The following is a 13,480-nucleotide window of genomic DNA, read 5'->3' on the forward strand; positions in this document are numbered from 1 at the left end:
TTATTAGTGTGGCTGGAGTGGAGGATAGAAGGGGCATGGTGAAAGATGAAGCAAGAGAAACAGACAAGCTGGGTCACAAGAAGCTCACTGACGTAGTGCTATCCTGCTATTCTAGCCCCTCTCTGTATCCCCTGGAGGCTGTATACGCTAACTTCATTCTGATCATTTTTTAAAAAATAGCTCCTGGGACTTCCCTGGTGGCGCAGTGGTTAAGAATCTGCCTTCCAATGCAGGGGACACGGGTACAACCCCTGGTCCAGGAAGATACCACATGCTGCAGAGCAACTAAGCCTGTACTCCACAACTACTGAGCCTGTGCTCTAGAGCCTGTGAGCCACAACTACTGAGCCTGCATGCTGCAACTACTGAAGCCCACACGCCTAGAGCCTGTGCTCCGCAACAAGAGAAGCAACTGCAAAGAGAAGCAACTGCAATGATAAGCCTGTGCACTGCAACGAAGAGTAGCCCCCGCTTGCCGCAACTAGAGAAAGCCCGCGTGCAGTAACTAAGACCCAATGCAGTCATAAATAAATAAATAAATTTATTTAAAAAAAATGGCTCCTGTGGGCTTCCCGGTGGTGCAGTGGTTGAGAGTCCGCCTGCCGATGGAGGGGACACGGGTTCGTGCCCCGGTCCGGGAAGATCCCACATGCCGCGGAGCGGCTAGGCCCGTGACCCATGGCCGCTGAGCCTGCACGTCCGGAGCCTGTGCTCTGCAACGGGAGAGGCCACAACAGTGAGAGGCCCGCGTACCGCAAAAAAAAAAAAAAAAAAAAAAATGGCTCCTGACCTGCCATCACCCCACTCAGCTTGGATTCTTGCTCTTGACTCTTCGCCTAATATAACCAAGAAATTTCCATTTCCCCACCCATTTACAGCCCAACCAGGTCATTGCCTATGTAATTAGACTCCTGCTGGGCATACCTTGGCTTGAATCCTGTCACTTCTGTGGCCAATTAGGGCAGACATGGCCCGTAAAACTCTGGAACGTGTCTCCAGAAACTCTGACATTTTAAGTATGAAACTGAAAGATCTAGGTGGTATTTTCATTTCTTTTCCTAGTTCAGACAGACATGACTTTGTAAGAGAAATGAGGATGTGAAAAGTGAGTCACTAGCTATATAACTGGGACTATGTAGTAGGATTTGGTAATTGAAATGATATTTTCCTGGTGATGAAAAAATACATCTAGTAAATACTTGGAAAAATTATATATATAATTCCCTACCACATTCCACAAAGTAGTTATCCAAGTTTAGAAAAAGGCAACAACAAAAAATATAAAATAAACAATTAGGGGTATTAGGCAAAGGAAAAATAGGGTAGGGTGATAATAGAGCCAAGATTAGATAAGATCATAAAAATGCAAACCACCCATTTTTGCCAGAAGCTATGCTTATACATACTTGTAAGAAAAACCAGGAACCTGAAAATGAGAACATGGTGGAACCAGCCAACTAACTGAGGGTAAACCAGAAAAATGTATTATAGGCTGTCTAGCCAGATAAAGGATGCAAAAGGGAATAAATGAACATTTAATAACCATCAACCTCTACATTTGAGTGGGTTGGAATGGCCAGAGGCAGACTGGTTTTCCTGCCTAGTATAACTAGCAAAGCTGAAAAATATACAGAAACCATTTGTCTGAAGGCAGTGAGAAGGTGCTGAGACAATAAAAGTGAGCGGTGGCTCCGTCTCTGGAGAAGGAAGAATTCAGAGAGGTGAGGGAGGTATTGCAATTGCTTTTATCCTGAGGGCATATGTTTATTCTGAGTTGGAGGGAGTTGGGGTGGGAGCTGAGAATCTAGGATTTGTACCTCCTGAGGCACTTGTAAGGGAACAGAGAAACTACCAGAACTTTCTGGTGGAGACTTGGAAGGGGTAAGATGGGTGCTCAAGCCAACTTCTCACTCAGCAGATTTGCCAAATACTGGGGCTGCATGGAGCAGACAAAACCACCCAAGGAGAAAGAAAGCCTCTAGAAGTAGAGCATCTTAGCAGACTTGGGAAGGAGTGATTAGAGTTGGGATCGTCCACGGGGAGGGGATACACATTACAGATGAGGTTTTCAGTGGTAAATCCTAGAGGGCAAGGAGCAAACCAGGGTAGATTGAGACTTAGCAGGACTGCAGTCCAACCTTGACTCAGCATAGCTCCTGAGTGGAAAAGGATGACTTGCCAACACTCTATCTGCTTAGTGCAGGGCAGGATGAACCCTCTCAGAAGAGGCCAACACCAACTGGAGCCTCTACAATTTATTTAGACACAATGAGTATCTTTCACCAAAATATTACCGGGTTCACCAAAAGACAGGACCACATGTCTGAAAACCAAATGAAGAAAGAGACAACAGCAACAAGGCCACAGGTGATCCAAGTGCTGAGGTTAGCAAAGTACCTTAAAATAACTGTGATTAGTTTGTTCACGAAAATAGGTGAAAATACGGAGAATTTCTCCAGAGAATTAGAATCCATAAAAAATAAACAAATGGAATTTGTAGAACTACGAACCAACCATTATGTACAAATCATATGCCACATGTATGCTACGTGCTTTACACATGTAATATTACTTAATCATCTTAAAGACCAGGTATATTTCACGTGAGGTGTATCTGTTTTACATGTGAAAGGGACAAGGGTTACTAATATGTTTGTCATGCACCTTCTCCCTTTTTTCCTTCTCTCCCACTCCACTTCTACTCATGAAAGGAGAAGCTGTGTGGGTTCTGTTCCTGGATAGTTTAAATAGGTGGAGAGAGATAGGACCTAAGAGGGAGGGGATTATGTCAGAGAGGCTAAGTTAATCTATAGAATATATATATATATATATCTGAGAGAGGAAGAAGATAGAGGAACAGGGACTGGGGATACAGACAGAGTTTTAGTTTTTGGGTGTGCGTGTGTGTGAAAGGCTCTTGGAACATCTCCAGGTTAGATATGATTGAGGGGTAGAGGAAGAAAATTTGAAACATGTCATTGTGGGTAATGAACTATTTCCTCTTTGGCGTTCTTTGAAAGCACACGTAAGTTAATTTTAAAATTACTTTTTGTCCTCTGGGTAGTGCTTCTTTACATGCCATTTATATAGAGACAAAACCACATGGGACCACTAGATTTATTAGGGTTACAAATAGATAAATACACTGAGGCTTAGAGAGGTTAAGTTTATGGCCTGACTTCACACAATTGGGAAATAATGAAGCTGTCAGGAATCTAGGACCATACGAGCCCAAAGCCCATGCTTTTCACAGACAATACGAATTACACTTTACCACAACAGATTAGAAAACTGCCTGGCCTTGACTCCCAGCAAAGAGAGATAACAAAGGGAGAACTTCTACTCTAAACCTAAATTTGACTAAGCCTGAGGAATTAGTTGGTAAAATGGGGAAGTGGTAGAAATTTCAGGAAAAGGCAACCACGTTTTCCTGGATTCTGGGTAGGCAAATTTATATCATAGACTTTAACCAAAATCATAGGATCATATATTTAAAAACTAATTGAAATATGCTTGTCTCTAAAAAGAAATAGAACACACGAAGGTCTAGTGATAAATACAGGCATCCAGAAAGGCCTCATTGCAGAAGCACCATTTGAGCTGGGTCCTTCAGAATGAGGTAGGATTTGAACAGGTGGAGATAGGAGAAGGGACAACACGAAAAAAGTTCAAAGGTAGGGCAAGTTAAAGTTTGTATATTAATTTGGTTGCACTGTATGTACAGGAAGGGGAATAATGGGAGACAAGGATGGAGTTTGAATACCTGGCTTAGGAATATACACTTTAAGTAGGATTAATAGTAAGCCACAAAAGAGATTTAAGCTGAAGAGTGGCAGGACCATTGCTGTGTTTCAAGAATATTAATCTGGTGGCAGATTGGAAAATGGATTGGGAAGGAGAAACACTAAAAGCATTCAGAAAACTTAAGAGATTATTGCAATATTAAAGGAAAGAGGGAAAATGAGGGAAATATAAATTAAAGGAAAGGGCAGAAAAAATACATACAGTAGATGCTATGGGGTTAGAGCAGGCAAGACTTAAGTCACTGGGTGAACACCATGTGATAGTCAGGGGAATGCTTCAAGAAGATTAATCTGGTCTAATGAACAGGGCAAATTAGAAGAGGGAGAGATTGGAGGTAGGGAAGCTAATTAGGAGTTTACTGAAGAAGTCTTGGTGAGAACAAGCAGCAGGAATGGGAAGGAAAGGACAGTTACAACTTATGAGAAAAAATTTGATACGACTTAGTAATGAAGTGGGTGTAAAGGGAGAGAAGGCTGAAAGTGACTGAGGTTACAAGCCTGGGTGAGTAGATAGTGGTGGTGCTGCTATTAACAGAAAGACAGAAGTTAGAATGAGAGGTTAGCTGGAGGGGAAACAGGACAATGAGAAACAGAAGTCAAGAGTCAACTAATTACATCAGATTTTCAAAGAACATGTGAAAGAGGTGTAAGAAAGAATATAAAACCAAGGATGGACTTAAAGACGTGCTGAAAACTTGCAAAAATAGGATCTGGAGGGTTAAAACGCTAAATAAGTCTGGTCACACAGTAGGGACTCCAAAAATATTTGTTGTTGAATGAATGAGCTGAAGCTTGTGAAGAATTCTTCCCTCCATAACACACCACCTTTCAGGCTTTTTGCTGCTTGGAGATGTCAAGTGAGAAGCAAGAAGGAAGAGCCATTCAAACACAACTTTGCTTCTTCCTTTTCTAGGAAAGGAGAGTGGTCTTTGATCTGGTTGAGGTGAAACACACGAAGCACAAGATGGGTAAGGAGCCACTACAAGTACCTAGTACTAGTTTAAGTGAATTCAAGTCCAGCGAGGTAGAGAAGCTTGGGGTGCTAAGTGAAGGGAGAAGAAGTAGCCTCAGTGTTGTGATCTGTGTTTATCTGGCTACACCTGGAGTAGGAATTTAGCCAAGGAGTTAAAAGTATGAGATATATAGTCAACAGAACTACATTCAACTACATTCTGACTTGGCCACTTCAGTGGCTGTGTGACCTTTGGTAAGACTTTAGACTGTAAGACCTTTGATCTCTTTAGACTTCAGTCTTCTCCATCTGTAAAAATGGGGACAACAATCTATCTCACAGAATTATTGTGAGAATTAAATGAGGTAAAGTATGCAAAGCACTTGGTTAAGTGACTAGCTCTTAGTAAGTGCTACTGAAAATGGGTATCTTATTAGACATGGGTCAACCACATACTTGTGAGTTTCCAAGGGAGAGGAGTGATAAAGAAGAGGTCTCTTTGGCCCCTACAGCTGTACCTGGCATGTAGTGCTCAATAAATTTTTGTTGAATAAATAAATAAATACAGATTCTCAAACCCCAGGTTCAGAGGCACAGAGACTCTGATCTCATATAATATAAGCCAGGATGGAAGAGAATACTCTTTCCCATCCTTACTATAAACTATTATGGCTACATAATATATTGCCATAATAGTTTATAGTACATACTGTAAACTATTATGGTTCATTGTTTGGCTGAATTATTGTTCCTCTAAGTTTTCCCCTATTTCAATTTAACCATTCCTCTATTTAGGACATTTAAGTTGTTTCCAGTTTCTTACCATTGTAAATAACACTGAGATAAACATGCTGGTACCTATATCTTTGCTCCCTTTTCTCATTGTTTTCTTGGGCTATATTCCCAGTAGTGGAATTGAAGTGTTGAAGGGTACCACTTTCCAGAAAATTTACACTCCCTCTAGCAGTGTATTAAAATGCAACTGTCTGTTTAAAATATCATGTGCTATAAGAAGGTACTGAAGCCCCATGAGAGCAATTTCTCCCGAGTATAGCTCCAAGATCCTGAGGAACTGGGTAGAATATAGTAAATGGAGCTCTTGGGCTTTAACAGTTAGGAGGTATCTGTTGTCTCTGCTCTGCAAAGACAGGAGATGGGTGTTCTTCAGATAGGAAACAGGAACTCAGTGGGTGGACCTCAAAGGGAGTGTGGGCTTTGAAACAGGAAAAAAGAAGTCTGCTTCTGACAGTGAAAGGGACACATTACTGTGCTGTCTTGATCTCTCATATCCTACTGGGTCAAACTGTTATTCTATATCCACTTAGCAGTTATACACATCCTTGAATTGTATTTGCAATTGTTTTATTTTGCTTTCTTGGTGTTGTATTACTGTTTCATGTATATGCTCTCTTAGTTTTTTCCTTTCAGGAAATGGTAAATCAGAAACCAGGCAGTTATTTGCTACTTCGCTATTCCTCACTCCCTACATCCAATCCTTCACATGCTCTCTTTCTCTAAAATACTTCTTTAATTGGTTTACTTTTCTCATCTTGACTTCCGACATCCAAGTCCAAGCCACAGTCATCTCTTGCCTAGACTACTGCAGTGCCCTCCTACCTCATGTTCTTGTTTTCATTTTTCTTCTGAAAGTTCAGTTCCAAATTTTGGCACAATTAATTGTTTAAAAACTTAAATAGATGATGTCATTTCTAATGATTTCTTTTTGTACGTAAAGTCCCACGTCGTTTGTGGACTACAAATCTTTGTATGATTTGACCCCTGCTCACGTTTGGCTGCTCACCTTTTGGCTGTCTTGGTCCTTGCTCTTTTTGTTTCAGTCACAGTGGTCATTCCACGCTTGACTTGAGGACCAGCTCTTTCCGGCCTTGGGGCCTTTGCACATGCCTTTCCCTGCACCTGGAATGCTCTTCCTGCCACCCTTCACCTAGCTAATTCCCATTCATGTGGCAGATCTGTTTAACTGTCACTTTCACAGAGAGGCTCTCTTACAGCAACCTCTTATTTTCCCTCATAGACTTCTCACAGTTAAGAATATACATATTTAATTCTGTCTCTTCCATTAGAAAGTTTCTTGAGACCATAGATAATGTCTATCATAATAGACTGAATATCTAGGGCTTAGCACAATGTCTGGCACAGACTAAGTGCTCTTCATTGAAATAAACCATAATGTCCAGCACAGTGACAGGAAGAAAATAGGGTTTCAAATATAGTTACTTAAGGAAAATTCCCTGTTGTCATTTAAATGTACAAAATCAGGGATTTTCAAGTTTAGTGTCATATAACTGAATTCAGGAATTATTCTCTATAGCGTGAAACCAACAAAGGCAAGTCATATTTAATCCACATTTCAGAGTAGGTCCAGTTTTTCCCTGTCCTCTGGAAGACTGGGACAGGTTTGGGATCAGGGCAGGATTAATTAGCTGCTTCTCTGTGTTGGGTACTTTAACACTCTTCCTCTTCTTCACTGGGTGACATGGGTACTCACCAGTAGGCTGTGACACAAAGCATGGAAATGCTGCTGATTTGTTTCCAGCTCATCCCATTCCAGCTGCCAACAGCTTGTGGGTCTGAGGATGAAGGGGAGTCCATATGTCAGTGACTCACAGACCCCAGTGGATTTTAGAGCCCTGGGAAGAGACAATGGCAGTGAAAGTCTCCTCAGAGATATCCAGAGCCTCGAAGCAGATCCACTTAAATTTAGCTTAAGTATAAGACCCTATTGTGAAATCCTTTAGGTTAGGGCCTGTGAATTATTCACCTTAGTAAGGCTAGCACCTATCAGGGTATGTGGCACACAGCAGAGTCTCAAAGCCTGTTAATCAATGAATGGAGCGGCCCTCACGAGGCCTCAAGACTCTGCTGGATATTCCCTCTCCTGAGCTCATTCTGTCCCATTCATTCCTGCTGCAGTGACCACATCACGCAATAGTTGCTAAACATCTGCATCCCAGGCCTAGTTCTTCCGGGGCAAGGTGCTGACAGAAGACACATTTAAGAAGAGGGTGCGTTTAAGAAGGCTCCCCAGCAGCATCCATGGTCGCAGACCCACGGACAAGCTTACTCAGATAACTGCACATGGTACTGTGACAGGAACTGGGAAGCAGTAAACATGGTCTATGCCACCATTGCTAATTCCACCCTGGAACTGATTCTTCTGGAAACAGGAATTCTAGTAAAGAAATGGGAAGGTGGGGTAGATCCCATGTGTCACTTGCCACTTGAAGGTCAGATCTCTGTCATGATGGTATTCAATAAACATTGACTGAATGGATAAACGTCATTCTGCTGATCTTTTTTTCTTTTTTCCTCTGCATTCTCAGAGACTATCTGGATTTCCAGTTCTCATCCAGACTTCAGAATACCCTACTGAGGCACATCTTCCACAGTCTCCTCATTCATCTCCACATACTAAGCAGCCTGACCTTACTCTTTCATGCCCATACCTGTAGTTGCTGCTTTGGAACTGACTCCCTGCTGCCTGACACTTGGGGATGCCCTTTACCTCTGTTCTTCCTAGCTGTGGAACCAATAAGAATAAATATTTGCATGGATGGGAGAGGTTCTCTTGAGCCATACTTGATCACCTGGAGCTTGTAACAAGATGCTGATGATTGGGAAACCATCTGGTAGAGGGTGCTGAAGTCTCCTTTGGGGTCATCCATTCTCAAGGAGCCATCAGCTGTTCCAGGGAGCAGGGACGGGCTGAGAAGTCGCTCTTGGAGATCACATTTCAGGCACACTACAGTAAAAACGGCATTGGGGGAGGGATTGTTTGTCACAAGTTACTTCAGACTATACGATTAAGAGAGAACATCTGCCACCCAATTCCACCTCCACCCGGCAAGTAAGGGCTGGGAGGAGGCCAGGGACTGGACAGAGGAAAGTACATTGGGAAGGCAGAGCACGTCTGGAACAGTGTTGCTCTACACAACAGGTCGCTTATTTTCTGGGTGTGGCATGATTTTTTTCTTATTTTACTTCTGGGCTGGCTGAGCAGTTGTCTCGTAGTGAGATTTCTGGCTTGAGATCGAGTCTGAGAGGAACGTGTGTCCTCTGCGGAGGAGGCGGCTAACACTGAAATATGCAGGGCCTTTTGGCGATCACAGAAGGAAACTTTGCCCCTCCTGCTTCCCTGTGGCTAAGCTTTGGCAAGACTGCAGGTCAGATGAAGGAAGAACAGGAAAGCAGAAGTCAGGCAGTCAGCTGACAGCTACTGCTTCTCTGTGAGCTCTTCTAGGGACATTCGAGGGAGGGAGAGGAATAAGTTCCTGAAATAGTTTATTTTTTAATTCCCAAATGAATAGAATCTTTGGGCCTTGGAACATGATTGCGGCACCAGACAACAGTTCTGGGGGGCCCTCGACTAACTGTGTATGGGTTATTCATCTGCTTCTGTGTTAAGCTTTTGCTCCAGCAGGTACATTCACATGTCACAGTGTACAATGTTCTGTTGCACTAGATTTGAATCCTTGATATTATGAAGGTTTTAAATAAAATGTATATCAGGTTTAAAAACTGTTAACAAACTATGAATACATGAGTGCTGTGTACTTGTGAGAAGGTTAGTAGCTGATGTCAGTGATTTATGAAATGACTGTAGTAACTGCAACATGAGGTAAAAATGAAAGTAGAAATAATGTAGAAAAAATAGGATGCCAGAATAGGTGTCAGATCTAGCTGGCCCTCCTGGGCCTAGCAATCAGACCTAGACATCAGTTCTGGGTGAGACAGCTCTTGGCCAGGTGTGTCCTAGAGCCCAGGAAGTGTAGGAGGGACTTCGCCTAGGACTCCAGCTTCCCCTCGTTTCCTCTGTGCCTGACTGCTCCATTGTTGGGTCCCTGGGCTTTAGGACTAGATGGCTGTGCTCATCTGGCTTAGGTTCTCAACTCTGGTTGCAGTAAGAATCACCTAGTGAACTTGCATAGGGTACTGATGTCTGGCCCCTACCTCACATCAATGAAATTGGGATCTCTGGGGATGGAGCTGATATTGGTATTTTAAAAAGTTCCTCATGTGATTCTTACTGTAGCCAGGGATGAGAACTACTGGAATTGTAGTCTCAGCAATGTTCCAAAGCTGGGAAAAATGTTTTACCAGGGCTAGAGTCTAGAACCAGGTATGCTTCTCACCACTCAGACTCAGGTGCAGAGGTGGCAGACCCCAAACCCAAGATATGGGAAAAGACACTCAGCTGAGGTAGACTATGCACTGTGAGAAAGAGGCCTCTGAGGGAAGCACCTAGAGAGTGGCTGAAGGGCCCGAGGCAGCTACAGAAGCCGGTGGTGTTGGGTGGAGAACCTTGTAAGGAGCAGTCAAAGTGAACATCTGAGGAGCAGTCCTCAAAAGATTCTATAGTAGGAGAGCTCAGTGTTTTTGTGTTGTTTTGTTTTATTTTTTTGTGGGGAACCACATTTCCAGAAATCTACATATGGGGCAATGCATCAGTTTTGTAAATAATGGATAACTATGATATGGTCTTTATTGTGCTTGCTTAAACTCTCACGTGGGTCACACCCACCCCAGAGGAGGCCTACTTTCTCTGGACCTCATTCCAACTTATGCCTGAGCATCTGGATTCCAGTGAAGACCTCCTCAGCAGAAGAGTCTGGATCTAAGTTCTACCACCCATCCTGAAGACCTGTGGTTTCCAAAAAATAATTGCAGATGGAGATAAACATTCTGGCTCTGACCCTGGTGCTGAAAGCCATGGAACAAGGGAGGGCAAAGCAGAGAAATTCTCAACACTACCATGGGCAAATGCCATGCAACAGTAGAAGAAAGGCTGGTTGTAGGAGCTCCTGGCTTTGGATGGCCCTAGCCCTCCTAATAAGAGATGTGCCCAGCATGAGGCAGACCCTTCACTCAAAATTGCCCAGCATGAGGCAGGTTGCATAGTAGGTAAGGGCCCAGGCTCTGGAAGTGATAGACCTGAGTTTGATGAATGTCCTCTAGGCTGAGAGTAGTCAAATGTATAAAATATAGATTTCTAATCCTAAGGGTTAAGGATGGGATGTGGAGTTGCCTGGCTTCAAATTCTGGCTTGACTATTAATTTTCTGTGCAGAAATGTTTAATTTCTCTGTCTCAGTTTTCTCATCTGTAAAACAGGGATAATATTATATTTATTCATTTTAAGACACATTTTTTCTCACTTACTAACAGCTCTATATATGTCTTGCAATCACCATCGACCAGACAGGTACTCTTAACCCTTACTTACTACTCTAATCTAAAAGAACTCTCTCAGTAAGAATAAAATAATATTTCTAAGTGATAAAAAAGCAATGTGTCACATTTAATTGGCATTGTTTTTCTTTCTCAGTGGTATATAAAATAATGGTGTATCTTATAATGGACAGCATCTTAGATTCAATGACATATGATAATAGTACCTGCACCATGTTGTTGTTATGAAGGTGAAAGGGGATGATGCAATGAAAGGAGTTAACATAGTGCTTGGGGAAAATAGATAAGAAGTGAGCAATTGGTACTGTTAGTCTTGGACAAAGTGCGTGGAATGGAGGTCTTGGGAAGAAAATTTTACACACAAAAGAAAGACAGTAAAATCAAGGTAAGTTGTTAAAGGCATCCCAGGCCCTAGATTGAAATGTGGGGGAGGGGTAGGGAGATTAAGAACCCAGTGGCTATCCCCAGAAAGAAAGGACCAACGTGTGTCCTCCCTTTTGGGGATGGAAGGAAGTCTGTACCCATTTTTCTCATTGAGCTCCCACCCCTAAAGGGGAAGACAAAATTTAGTCTGTTCCCTTTGGAGCTGTGGCTGACTATACTGATGGGTCCATTTGCAGGCCCTGCCACCCAGGTCCTAGGCCAAGTTTCAAAGGGGATGGAGACTAGAAACGGCTTTATCCCTACAATCTAGTGGGACCTGAATTAAGTAACACTGCCAGCCAGAACAATATCCAGAACCTTGCTGACATGCCTGGAACACTGGTTTGACCTCTTGGTTTCCACAGTTGCCAGAACATACTTTGTGAACATGGTCTAGGGCCACTAGTTGTACTCCCTGGGGCTTGCCTCTGTAGCTGCTTTAGGTCCCCTCAGTTTGGTGTCTCCCTATTGAGAAGACCTCTATTTAATCATTTAATTTTGGTTCTTTTCCTCTCCTCACAGGCCCTATTGATATTGTCAAGGTACCAGCTTACCTGAAATTATAATGTCAATAATATCTGCTGCATCAAAAATGAAAACTTGAGAAAGCATATGATTCATTGTGCTCTTATGTAGTGTAGCTGATGCCCTATTATTGAGGTGTTTAAGTCTTTACACTGAAACTAACTGGCCCTTGCTGTCTGGGCTTAATCAGGCTCAATTTTCTAACTGTGGTGGTTACTTTTTAGAAATTCTTTTCTTACTCCTCATGCTTACATGGAGAGCCTCATCCAAGCCTCCTCCAATCCCTAAACCTCAGCTACTCTGTATTCTGATGACTTTCCAATCTAGAGTCCTAATCCTAGACTAGGATAATTATTATCTATATAATATGTCTTTTGGGGGGTGTGTACTTGGATTATCTCTGGCTCTGGAAATGTTGCTGAAACTCCGTGAAGGAAGAAGAAGGTGGACATGTTCTTGGTCTGTTCCACTGTTATGCAGCCAGGCTTTGAAGAAAATCTCCATGCTGACAATATCATTGTCTATAGTCTGAAGGTCAATATCAGTTCCCAGAATAGAAGTCTCTGCAGAAGAAAGGGAAACAGTGGTTAAAGTGTTTAATTCTTTAATTACAAATTTTGAAAAATATAAAATATTAAATGCACCCATTTTTGGATCCATCAATTCCACCTCTAGATATCTAGCCTAGAGACGTTCTTGGACAGGACACAAAGAAACATATGCAAAGATGTTCAGTACAGCACTGTTGCGATAACAAATAATCAAAAACCCAAACAGGAAGCAATTCAAATGCCCATCAATAGGAGAATGTTTAAATAAATTATGGCACAGACTGTGGAGTATTATACAGCTGTTAACAAAGTAAAGCTGAATGTACTGACATGGAAAGCTAGGAGATAGTAAGTGAATAAAGAAAGTTCTAGAACAGATGTATGGTATGGACCCATTTATATAAAAATAAAACTATTAGCCTAAATGCATACATATCTATGGAAATGCCTCTTACAAAGTTCTGGAAGGCTATTATCAAACTGTTAATAGTGGACAGGAAATGGGGCAGAGTTCTGAGATACATTCACTTTTTATTATTCATACTTCTATACTGTTTGTATTTTATTGTATTCATGTATTTCTTGTATTGAATATTTTTAAAAACTCTAGAATACAAGAACAGCCAAAAATAATATAGCAATGCAAGTTAATTAGTTAGTTAACAAGGGGGACTTCAGTTTTATGTTGTTGTTTCACAGTGAAAATGTATTCAGTTATTATCTCTGTTATAAAAAAATAAATTTAAGAAAGACCAAAAGAAAAAAAGATGAATTCCTGAGTTCCACCTTCTGACACAGATTATACAAGTTTGCCATTGACATACTATATCTCACAAGTGTGATTAGCAGCCAAGAAGACAGGGATGGTCTGGTGGAGTGATTTGACTCCAAATCTGAATGAATGAGACTAGGTAGGTGGGGTAATGAGGCTTTGATGGTCTACTTCCTTCTTTAGGCAACACTAGCTCAGGAATTGGGATCTAGGTCTGGAGGTAAAGTTTGTCAGTAAAAGCCAAG

At 42.0% G+C, this 13,480-nt stretch overlaps 1 protein-coding gene across 7 annotated transcripts in view; it reads right to left on the minus strand.

Moving 5' to 3' along the window:
• M1AP (meiosis 1 associated protein) overlaps positions 1-13,480 on the minus strand; it is a 95,265-nt gene that overhangs the window by 12,065 nt on the left and 69,720 nt on the right. For 6 of the 7 annotated variants that reach the window (XM_060117834.1, XM_060117836.1, XM_060117837.1 and 3 more), the window contains exons 5-7: positions 12,302-12,475; positions 8,356-8,518; positions 7,265-7,406 (exon numbers count right to left, since the gene is read on the minus strand). In XM_060117834.1, the coding sequence (XP_059973817.1) occupies positions 7,265-7,406; positions 8,356-8,518; positions 12,302-12,475 (479 nt within the window). The remainder of the gene's footprint in view (positions 1-7,264; positions 7,407-8,355; positions 8,519-12,301; positions 12,476-13,480) is intronic. The other variant, XM_060117835.1, reaches the window with a different exon arrangement.

This window comes from Mesoplodon densirostris, chromosome 14 (genome assembly GCF_025265405.1).
Source record: "Mesoplodon densirostris isolate mMesDen1 chromosome 14, mMesDen1 primary haplotype, whole genome shotgun sequence".
Taxonomy (NCBI): Eukaryota; Metazoa; Chordata; class Mammalia; order Artiodactyla; family Ziphiidae; genus Mesoplodon; species Mesoplodon densirostris.